General features: G+C 38.2%; 1 protein-coding gene and 1 pseudogene across 1 annotated transcript; one reads left to right on the forward strand and one right to left on the reverse strand.

Annotated features, from left to right (window-relative positions):
- Positions 1-1,674: 1,674 nt before the first annotated feature.
- On the forward strand, positions 1,675-2,604 carry OR5H9 (olfactory receptor family 5 subfamily H member 9). Its single transcript, NM_001388863.1, is given in 1 exon segment — positions 1,675-2,604. A coding segment is annotated over 1 exon segment (930 nt).
- Positions 2,605-3,869: 1,265 nt separating this feature from the next.
- LOC119867378 lies at positions 3,870-4,022 on the reverse strand (annotated as a pseudogene).
- Between the last annotated feature and the right edge of the window lie 8,333 nt (positions 4,023-12,355).

Raw genomic sequence — 12,355 nt, forward strand, 5'->3', positions numbered from 1 at the left:
AGTTTCAAGTGTATAACACTGATTTTACCTCATGCTATGTTCACCACAGGCATAGCTACCATCGGTTACCATTCACTGCTACTACAGTATCATTGGCTATACTCCTTACACTGTGACTTTACCTCCCATGGCTTATTCAGTCCATAATTCAAAGACTAAATCTCCCACTCACTTTCACCCATTCGCAAGCCCCTCCACATTTCTCCCCCATGGCAATCAAGTTTTTTTCTCTGTACTTTAGGTTGAATCTGCTTTTGTTATTTATTTGTCTTTTTCTTTTAGATTTCATATATACGGAAAATACAGCATTTATTTTTCACTCTGACTTATTTCACGTGTGTAAATGCCTCTAGGTGCTTCCCTGTTATGTCAAATGGCATAATTCTATCCTTTTTATGGCTGGATAATATTTCACTGATGTACGGTGTGTGTGTGTGTGTGTGTGTGTGTGTGTGTGTGTGTGTTTGTATCTATTTGTCCATGAGTGGACATTTAGGTTGCCTCTCTACCTTGGCCACTGTATAAGGCTGCAATAAACATAGCAGTACATTTATTTTTTCAAATTAGTGCTTTTGTTTTCTTTTGGGTAATGAAATCTACTCAGTTACCAAATGACTCCTCTGTTCTTCCTGACCTTCTCTTCACCTCCAGTGTGTCACAGAAGTGGTGTCTCTACACTCTGAACTCTTCCACTTCTGTCTTCTCCTGCCCTATAGAAGAAGTCTTTTCACCCATGGACTGGTCACATCAAATGTATTTGAATCAACTGAGAAGCAAGTGTAAAATGCAGGTTATAGGACTTCTTTCTTGACCCACTAAATCTAATTCTAAAGAAAGGTTCATAATCTATATACTGCCTGAAAAGCTGCTCAGAGAATTCCAGTGTGTAATCTGGTTTGAAAACCAGGAGACAGTAATAACCTCTTCCTGAGAAGTATTTGTGACCACAACTTCACTTCCTTACTGCCTATTTCCTTTATTTATTAAAAAAGATTTGTTTATTTACTTGAGAGATAGAGGGGGAGACAGAGAACATGGAGTAGGGGGCAGAGGGAGAGAAAGATTGACTCTTAGGCAGACTTGCTGCAGGGGGCAGAGCTTGACACAGGGTTTGATCTCACACTGAGACCATGACCTGAGCCAAAATCAACAGTCAGACTCCTAACCCACTGAGCCACCCAGGCACCCCTGTGCAGCCGATTTTCTATACTACCATATATTCATTTACAAATTATCCCAGTCTCACTCCCTTATGTTTTTGGAGCAAGCCAGTTCCCTGATGGATAATGTTCAGGATCCCTCAAGTGCTATTCAACTCTGTATTACCCAGGCTCTTCAACCTTCTTTTTTGTTCACTGCTATCCACCATGTCCTTGACAAGGAATTTCCCTTTGGTACTCAATCTGATCCCATAGATTTAGCACTTACATAAAATTTCTTTCTTTTTCCCAGTTCTATTCATTATGGGTATTCTTTTTTTATTATGGATATTTTAAAAGTTGCATTAATTTCTAAGCCCTCAAAAGAGATTCTGCCCATTACAGAGGTAACACACAAAATTGAGGATTCTGATGTGCATAATTTACTTCAACACTCCTCTTCATATTTTCATGTTGTAAATTCAATGAGTTTTTCCCATTTACTATTTCATCTCAAGCAACACCTGGTGAGGACATGGAAAAGGAAAATGCAACCTTGTTGACAGAGCTGATTCTCACAGGACTCACATATGAACCACAATGGCACATTCCCCTGTTCCTGGTGTTCTTGGTTATCTATCTTCTCACCATTGTCGGGAACCTTGGTCTGATTGCTCTCATCTGGAATGACCCTCAGCTTCACATCCCCATGTACTTGTTCCTTGGCAGTCTGGCATTTGTGGATGCCTGGGTATCATCCACAGTGACCCCCAAGATGCTGGTCAACTTCTTTGCCAAGAGCAAAATGATCTCTCTCTCTGAATGTATGATACAGTTTTTTTCCTTTGCAATAAGTGCAACGACGGAATGCTTTTTGCTGGCAACAATGGCTTATGATCGCTATGTGGCCATATGCAAACCATTACTTTATCCAGTGATTATGTCCAATACACTGTGCATCTGGCTGTTAGTTTTGTCACTTTTAGGTGGACTTCTCCATGCCATAATTCATAATGCTTTGTTATTCAGACTAACCTTCTGCGATTCCATCATAGTACATCACTTTTATTGTGACATTATACCCCTGCTTAAGATCACTTGTACTGATCCTTCTATTAATTATCTGATAGTATTTATTTTTGCTGGGTCAATACAGATGTTCACCATTCTGATAGTTCTTGTCTCCTACACACTAGTGCTCTTCACAATATTAAGAAAGAAGTCTCTACAAGGCATAAAGAAAGCCTTCTCCACCTGTGGGGCCCATCTCTTATCTGTTTCCTTGTACTATAGTGCTCTGGTCTTCATGTATGTGCGTCCCGTAGCTGCACAGTCAGAAGATCAAGATATGATAGACTCTCTCTTTTACACCATCATAATTCCTTTCTTAAACCCAATTATCTACAGCTTGAGAAACCAGAAAGTCATAGATTCATTGAGAAAAACATTAAAGAGAAATTCTTAGAACTCAGATTCTTCCTCTAAATAGTAGGAGTAAACAATATCCCACTACAATAACTTTTCATGGATTGTCATACCATTATATTATATGGTATACATATCCAGGACTCTATATATGCATACACATATATTTATTCATATATGTATATGTATAAAGTGAATGATATATAAAGGTGTCTACATATATATGAAGTAGATTGTACATTTCCCCTGCAGATAATATACTTGCTATGTGTTGCTTGCTATTGTGTTTTTAATTAATTAATTATTTATTTTTATTCATTTATTTTTAAAAGATTTTATTTATTTATTCTTGAGAGACACACAGAGAGAAAGGCAGAGGGAAAAACAGGCTCCCTGCAGGGAGCCCAATGTGGGACTCGATCCCAGGATCAGGATCACACCCTAAGCCAAAAGCAGACTCTCAACCGCTGAGCCACCCAGGTGTCCCTGTTTTTTTTTTTTTTCTTTTATTTAAGCAGTCTCCACACCTAGTGTGGAATCCAGCACAGGACCTGAAATCATGACCCAGAGATCAAGACTCTAGATGATATCAAGAGGCAGACATCCAACCTACTGAGCCACCCAGGCACACATGTTGATTAGCATTAAACTTTTTTTTGCAGTTATAAATGACCTAGTGTCAATGACTTTAGGTGGGAATATAAATAAATACCTAAATATGCATGTATGTGTGTAACACACATACTTTTGTTCTTCTTGGCATTATTTGAGGTTCGTTCCCCTAAAACTTTGATATTACTCTAAGGTCTCACCCTTTAAAATTCTCTTAATGCTTTTGTGTTATCAGCAAAATGAGTTACTGAAAGCCTTTTTGACCTTTTTTACTCATGTACACATTTTTGTTCACACAGGTTTCTCCACAGAGAACACTTTCCCAACTGCACTCACCTTCACTTATAATTGAAGTGGGTCCTTTCTTCAAGATCTATCTTAAATGTAACAGCTTCCTTGATGCATTTCTATATTACCTCAAAGAGGATTAGGGATGCTCACTTGTTTAATGTATTGCATATTTCGTTTATTCTTTTAGGCCACAAATGGCCTTGTGTAATACTTATTTTTGTCTTATAAGCTTCTTTAGATTACAATTTAGAAGTCCTAGTACTCTTCTAATCTTTGCAGTGTTTTGCAAAGTATCTCAAACCCATGAGGTCCTAAATAAGTATGTCTAAAATATATATGAACTTAAAATGAAACTGACAGCAAAAATAACTCAAATTAAATGAGAATATATCACTCATTTCCACATTGTAATGAGCTTGGACGATTCCTAGGCCTAGCTTGTCTATGGCAGGCTGGCTCACTTTCTTTCAAGAGCTCATGGGAAAAGTTTTCAATTAGCAATAATCGCGCCTCGGATAAACCTCATTGGCTACGATACTGCCACTGCGCAAAGCTTCAAGAGCTCATGAACATCATATACCCAAAGTAAATTATTCTTCTTATCATGAGGATTAGCCCCTGGGACAGAGTATAGGACAACATCAGGGAGAAGCTCTTTAATTGGGTGTTTGTTTAAAGATATGAAACGTGAAAGTATTTTTTTTTTTTTATGATAGTCACAGAGAGAGAGAGAGGCAGAGACACAGGCAGAGGGAGAAGCAGGCTCCATGCACCGGGAGCCCAATGTGGGATTCGATCCCGGGTCTCCAGGATCGCGCCCTGGGCCAAAGGCAGGCGCCAAACCGCTGTGCCACCCAGGGATCCCCGTGAAAGTATTTAAAACAAATTTTGCTATGTATTTCTGGAGTTTTGGGTCACAAGATTAGACCAGGTCATATGCCCTATTTTTGTTTCCCTGAGGGATATCTCTAAGCCAAGGAAAGGGAGTAAATATATCAAAGTCCAGAAATTGTTATTATTTTCCCTAGAGAATACATGTTATTGCATAGATCTGTAGTTTAATTCTTGTTGTTGTATAACCTTCCCATTGTGCTGATTTTTTCTATAAATTATCTGCATTTTTGCATTATCTACATTTGCATTACAATATTTCACATAACATTATGACCTGAAGTCTGTATTGGTAATAAAAGCAACTGCTGTGTATTCCTTCTGTAACCATGAAGACCCTAACTGACCTTTTCTTTGAATGAAAAGATTAACATCAATCTATGAATATATGGGTCTGGTGTAGACACTGTCTGGTCCTACTTTAGTTTGAGTAGGTATGGAATAGTCTTTGGGGTTCTCAAAGTCTCAGACTTCTGTAGATTTCTTTTGTACATGTCTCATCTATAGATTCCACTGCCCTAATGTATCTTTTGTTAAACTACCAACTACTTTATGCCTCCCAGAAATTCACTAAAATCTCCTGTTCACTGATGTGCTCCCATTCTTTTTTGTTTTTAAGATTTTATTTATTTATTCATGAAAGACAGAGAGCGAATGAGAGAGAGAGAGGCAGAGACACAGACAGAGGGAGTAGTAGGCTCCATGCAGGGAGCCTGATGTGGGACTCAATCCCGGGTCTCCAGGATCACGCCCTGGGCTGAAGGCAGGTGCTAAACTGCTGAGCCACCCAGGGATACCCAATGTGCTCCCATTCTTATTTCTGTTACAGAATTTTTCATTTTTGTACACTTTTGTCAGTTCAATGTCATGTTGGGAAAGACCTAAAGTATACATTTCTGTGAAGCCCACATTTTAGATAAGATATTCTGGAAATTTTTAAAAACTAAACTAAGAAGTTACATATGTATTGCTTAATGAATATTTAGATGTAAAGGATGATATACAATGTTAGGTTCATCCAGTTGTCTGGACTAATGATAAATGTGGATTAAATCAACACCTCAAAATAATAATAATATAATATAAACACCCTTTCTTATGAACATATTGATTTTCCTACCTGGAGATGTAAAAGAATTCATAGTTCCTCCTTCAGTATACATATATATACATTTTTTTCTTCATTATTTTATAATACTTGTTGAGAAGTTGCTGACTACATTATTTTAGACTGTGGTCAAAGAATAAAAAACACTTAGAACTTAGGTAAAAGCAAATACCAATGGGGTGAGCTAAGATGGTGAGGTTGTAGGAGAACTCTAGGTTTGCCTTGACCCTGAAACACAGCTAGATAAATATAAAATCATTGTGAATACCCAAGAAAATGTATCTGAGGATTAACAGAACAAACTGCACACAACTAGAGGGAAAAAAGAGGCCATATCATGGAAGGTAGGAGGTGTGGAGCTGTGGTTTGGTGGAAAAAGATATCATGGGTGCTGGAGAGGGGAAGGAGGCCTGGCCATATAGTAAGGTGAGAGAAAGAAAGAGAGAGAATGAGAGAAAGAGAGAGGAGCACACAGTGAATTGCACAAGGAAAACACTTTTGGCTTTCCCAAAGCCATTGACTGGGAAAAAAGGAGAGGTCGATTTGTGTGAGTTTTTACAATGAGTGGTGCTCAAAGACTGGAATTTTAGATGTCCGTGGTGTGGAACCCTGAGGGCATAGCAGTGCTCCTATGAAGAAGGTGGGCAGATAGCCCAAGGGGTAGAGGTGTGATCTGAGGTCCCCTGGGACACACTCAGAGAGATGGCTCCTTCTTGGAGTGCATCTGGGAAAGGTGGCATTGCCTCTCTATGAACAGAAGAGCCTGGGTGTCATTTCCTTCCCCTGCTCCTCAGCACAGGTGCAGAGACACCTGCTGAGGGCAGTTAACTTGTACACTAGCACTTTGTTGTGCTTTAGCCCAAACCCCATGCTCCTGCACTTTGATGGGACTGCCCCTCTGGATCAAACTACAGCAGTCCCAGCCCAACAGGACACTCCCCGAGAGGACCAATGGAGGTCCACACCATGCCAAGTCCCTAATGTTTGGAGTTTTAAAAGTCAGTGAGTCTGCCTGGGATAGAGCCCAAGGTACACTACACTGCCAGGTGGACAGATGGCCCAGACATAGTGTGAAGGAAGTGATCTGAGGGACAGTTGGGACTTATCAGGGGAGATGTTCATGTTCTTTGAGGGCTTCTGGGATAGAAGCAGGTGTGAACTCCCCTTTTCTGTGGCAAGGAAGCTGGCTGGTGCCATTTCCCTTCCCCACTGCTCAGCATAAACTAATTGTTAGCACAGTGCCAACACTAGCAGCCTAAACTGCTTACACCAAACCATAACCCTCTGTGCTCTGCTGGTACTGCTTTTCTTGGGCAAATGTGCTTGAGACCCAGAACAGCAGAACTCTACCCAAGAAAACCAGCACAAACCCCTGCATGTACCAAATCTACTGATCACAGAGTTCTGCAAAGCTCCAGTTCTAGTGGAAATAGCATCAGGTCTCTTTTAACAAGCAAACTGGAGCACACCTAATTAAAACTTGCCATGCTCTGGCTAGGATCCAGACATTCCCACTACAGGCAAAGAGAAACTCTGCAGAAGACTGACCTGAGGGAAAGAGAAGTCAAAACACAGCAGCAGAGTGCACACAGCATACACCAGAGACACTTCCTGAAGCACAGTATATGACTTCCTCTTCTTATAGCCATTACTGCCAGAAGCAGTAAACATAACAGGCTTTCCTAACATGCAGAAGAAGACAGACCTAGACAAAATGCCAAGATGGAGAAATTCATCCTAAAAGAAAGAACAAGAAAAGGTCATGGTCAAGTATTTAATCAAAACATATATATTAAAAAAACCCAGATATAATATGCCTGATCCAGAATTTAAAGCAGCCATAATAATGATACCAGCTGGGCTTGAGAAAATCATAGAAGACATTAGGGAACCTCCTACCACAGAGATAAAAGAACTAAAAAACAAATCAAACCAAAATGAGAAATGGAATACTGAATTTTGAAACTGACTAGATGTAATGACCACAAGGATGAAAGAAGCAGAGGAAGAATAAGTGATATAGAAGATAAAATTATGGAAAATAATGAAGCTTCACAAAAGAGGGAAAGAAAAATCTTGAATAGAGGGAAAAGTGACCAGAAAGATTATTTGAGCAAATATAGATGAAAACTTCCTTACTCTGGGGAAGGAAACAGACATCCAAATCCAGGAAGTAGAGAGAACTCCCATTAAAATCAATAAAAGCAGGCTAATATCAAGACATATTAGTTAAATTTGCAAAATATAGAGATAAGGGAAAAAAATCCTAAAAGCAGCAAGACAAGTAAAGTCTTTAACTTATAAGGGAAGATAAAGTAGATTAGCAGCAGATCTCTCCACAGAAACTTGACAAGCCAGAAGAGAGTGGTGTGATATATTCAACGTGCTGAATGAGAAATATGTGCAGCCAAAAATACTCTATCTAGCAAGGCTACCATTCAAAACAGAAGGAGAGAAACAAAAACTAAAGGAGTTCGTGACCACTAAACCAGCCCTGTAAGAAATATTAAAGGGGACTCTGGTGGAATGAGAAAACCAAAAGCAACAAAGACTAATGAGGAAAAGAGAAAATCCCCAGAAACAATGACAAAACAAATAATAAAATGACACAAAATTTATGTCTATCAATAATTACTCTGAATGTAAATGGAATAAATGCTCCAATCATAAGATATAAGTTTTGTTTCTTAAATTCCACATGAGTAAAACCACACAGTATTTGCCTTTCTCTGGCTGATTTACTTCACTTAGGATAATACACTTTAATTACAACATAGGGGGATGGAAGAAAAAATAAAATAAGATAAAAACAGAGAAGGAGACAGACCTTAAGAGATTCTTAATTATAGAGAACAAACTGAGGTTTGTTGAAGAGGAGATAGGTGCAGAAATGGGTGATGGGTATTAAGGAGGGTATTTGGTGTAATGAACATTGGGTGTTACATTGCACATAAATTCTATCCTAAAATTAATAATACACTGTATGTGTATTTGAATTTGAATACAAAAAGAAGACATAGGGTATCAGAATGGATTAAAAAAAAAAAAAAGACCCAACTATATGCTGCCTATAAGAGGCTTATTTTAGACCTAAAGACATCTGCAGATTGAGAGTGAAAGGATGGAGAAATATTTACAATGCAAATGGATGTCAACAGAAAGCTGGAATAGTCATACTTACATTAGGCAAGCTAGATTTTAAACAAAGGCTGTAGCAAGAAGAGTACTGCATCATAATAAAGGGATCTATCTAACAAGAAGACCTAACAAATGTAAATATTTATGCTTCAATCTTGGAAGCACCCAGCTATATAAAATAATTAATAACAAACTTAGAGGAACTCATTGGTACTAATACAATAATAATAGGGGACTTTAACACCCCACTTACAGCAATGGACAGATTATCTAAGCAGAAAATCAATAGAAAAAAGAACGATGTTGAATGACACACTGGACCAGATAGACTTAACAGATATGTTCAGAACACTTCATTCTAAAACAGCAGAATACACATTATTTTCAAGTGCACACGGGACATTTTCCAAAATAGATCACATAATAGGTCACAAATCAGCCCTCAACAAGTACAAAAAGATTGCAATAATACCATGCCTAACAACAATGCTATGAAACGTGAAGTCAATTATAAGAAAAAATTCTGAAAGACCACAAATTCATGGAGGTTAAAGAACATCCTATGGAAGAAAGAACGGGTTAGCCAGGAAATTAAGAAATAAAAAAAATTCATGGAAGCAAATGAAAATGAAAATAAGACAGTCCAAAATCTCTGATAAAAGGGTTGGTATCCGGGATCCCTGGGTGGCGCAGCGGTTTGGCGCCTGCCTTTGGCCCAGGGCGTGATCCTGGAGACCCGGGATCGAATCCCACGTCGGGCTCCCGTGCATGGAGCCTGCTTCTCCCTCTGCCTGTGTCTCTGCCTCTCTCTCTCTATCTCTCTATCATAAATAAATAAAAATTTTAAAAAAAGGGTTGGTATCCAAAATATATAAAGAACTTCTCAAACTCAACAACCAAAAAAACAAGTAACTCAGCTAAGAAATGGGCAGAAGGCAATAATAGATATTTTTCCAAAAAAAACATCCAGATGGCCAACAGACACATGAAAAGATGTTCAAAATCACTCACCATCAGGGAAATGCAAATCAAAACTAAACGAGACATCACCTCACACCTGTCAGGATGGCTAAAATTAACAATACAGGATACAAGAGATGTGGCAAGGATGTGGTTGATAGAAATGCAAACTGGTGCAACCACTCTGGAAAAGAGTATGAAATTTTCTCAAAAAGTTAAAAATAGAGCTACCCTGTGATCCAGCTATTGCACTGCTAGGAATTGACCCAAAGGATACAAATACATCAATTCTAAGGGATACATGCTGTAAATACCCCGATATTTACAGCAACATCACCAATAACAGCCAAATTATGGAAAGAGACCAAAATGTCCATTGACTGATGAACGGATAAAGAAGAGGTAAGATAATTATATATATATATATATATATATATATATATATATATATTCATTCTATGGACTATAGAATGGAATATTACTCAGCCATAAAAAAGAATAAAATATTGCAATTTGCCGTGATGTGGATGAACTAGAGAGTATTATGCTAAGAGAAATAAGTCAGAGAAAGACAAATACCATATGATTTCACTCATATGTGGAATTTAAGAAGCTAAACAAGTGAACATAGGGGAGAGAAAGAGAAGGGTAAACCATAAAAGAGACTCTTAACTCTAGAGAACAAACCTAGGGTTGCTGGAGGGGAAATGGGTAGGGCATGGGCTAAATGGGTGATGGGTATTACAGAGGGCACTTGTGATGAGCACTGAGTATTGTATGTGAGTAGTGAATCACTAAATTCTACAACTGAAACCAATATTACACTGTATGTTAACTAACTGGAATTTAAATAAAACCTGTAAACTACAAAAAAACAAAATAAAAAAAACAAAAACAAAACAATAATAGTAAAATAAAATAAGATAAAGGAACTTATTTTTAAAATTAAAAAATACCAATCAAATCTAAAACTGTTTTTCACAGTCTGGGTTGTGGACTAGCTAGGGTACAATCTTATTAGTATATATAATAGGAATCTGTGAACACCTCTGTAGTCTAGGCCTTCTTTTATTCTTGTTTTTCTTTTAAAAATAATGGTTCTTAAAAAAAAATAATAATGGTTCTTAAACTTTAATTGGCCTCAGGATCACCTGAAGGGTTTGTGGAAACTGACTAATGGCTCCATCACTAGAGTTTCTTTTTTAGTAGTTTATATCATTTGGTAGGGATCATACCAGATAACTATAATCTTAAATAAGCAGTGAAGCAAAAATTTTAAAATCAAGATATTAGAAACCTGTCAAAATGCAGTTCTAGGGGCACCCGGGTGACTCAGTGGTTAAGTATCTGTCTTCAGCTCCGGGCATGATCCTGGGGTCCTAGGATTGAGTCCCACATCAGGCTCCCCACAGGGAGCCTGTTTCTCCCTCTGCCAATGTCTGCCTCTCTCTCTGTGTCTTTCATGAATAAATAAATAATGCCATTTCTACATATCCTCTATTCCCTACTGAAATAGCACTATGCAAATATTCTAAAGATTTCCACTGTCACTTTTTTTTTCAGAGACAGGTTTTTATTAAAAATGTATTGTAATGGGATCCATGCAAAAGGAGAGAATGAAGGGTGAGAACATGCAGAGGACACAGAAACATGAAGACATGGCTAGAGCCACAACTCCTGTCACTGGAGAGAGGGTTGAACAGAAAAGGCCAGGGCTGGAACTGGGGTGGAAGAAGGACGGGAGACACTGTGACTGTATTATCTCATCCCTAGAAAGCACATCTAACCCTGGGATCCCCCTGTTTACCCTCAAACCCTGGAATTCCATCCCTTGTCCTGCCTTGGCCCTAGTGGCTCATTCTTTTGCTCTCTTTGACTTGTTTTCCCCTGATAGATTCTCAAGTAGAACAATGTTTGGGACCTGACTCCAAACAACTTCACATTATGAAGATACTATCATTGTCTTCCCTGCCTCTGCCCCTTCTCCAATCTCACCTTTTCACCTCTCTGGGACAGACTCTTTGATTCCCTCTCCCAAAAATAATAAAGCACCAACTCCCCAGGAAGGTGCCACAGATAGTAGTGGGACTTGTGGAAGAAGAAGAGCAAGGACCATCAAGGAGAAGGCTCACAGATTCCTGGAAGGGCAGGGAAGATAGAGGGCGAAGGCAATGGCTGCTCCTGTCCTCTGTCCTTTTTGTACTTTCCCTCTGTTTAGGCAGCTGAATGCAGATTTCAATGGGGCATATGCTCCAAAAAAATGAAGTATTGTAGGTAGGATTTTCTCTTGAAAACACTGAACAATGATGATAGCCCATTAAAAGGCCACTGCCTCATGTCAATAAGATTAATGGCAAGGATATCTTTTCACTAGAAAATTTTTTAAAAAAGAGAAAATTTAATGTCAAAAAATTGAAAAAATTTTTAAAAAAGAGAAATTTAAAAATATTAAAATTTAAAAAAAGGGAAAAATTTAATGTCAACGCTGGGTCAACTTTTGAACATCTTTCTCAAATTAGTTTTATATACAAGATAATACATATGATGTAATATGTAATGATACCTCTTCACAAAAGTTACCTTCTAATATATAGTTACTTGAGGTCCGCAGCTAACAATTGCATCATATTTCCCTCTCTCTCTCTGATTAAGAAAGAAGTCACTAAATGTACAGGTAGTATTTGTATTACTCAGGGCTGTCCAGAATACAGAATCAATTCATATATATCAATCCATAAGTGAAATATATATATGTATATGAGGACATTTATTATAAGATATTGACTTATGA

The sequence above is a fragment of the Canis lupus genome, chromosome 33, assembly GCF_011100685.1.
Source record: "Canis lupus familiaris isolate Mischka breed German Shepherd chromosome 33, alternate assembly UU_Cfam_GSD_1.0, whole genome shotgun sequence".
Taxonomy (NCBI): Eukaryota; Metazoa; Chordata; class Mammalia; order Carnivora; family Canidae; genus Canis; species Canis lupus.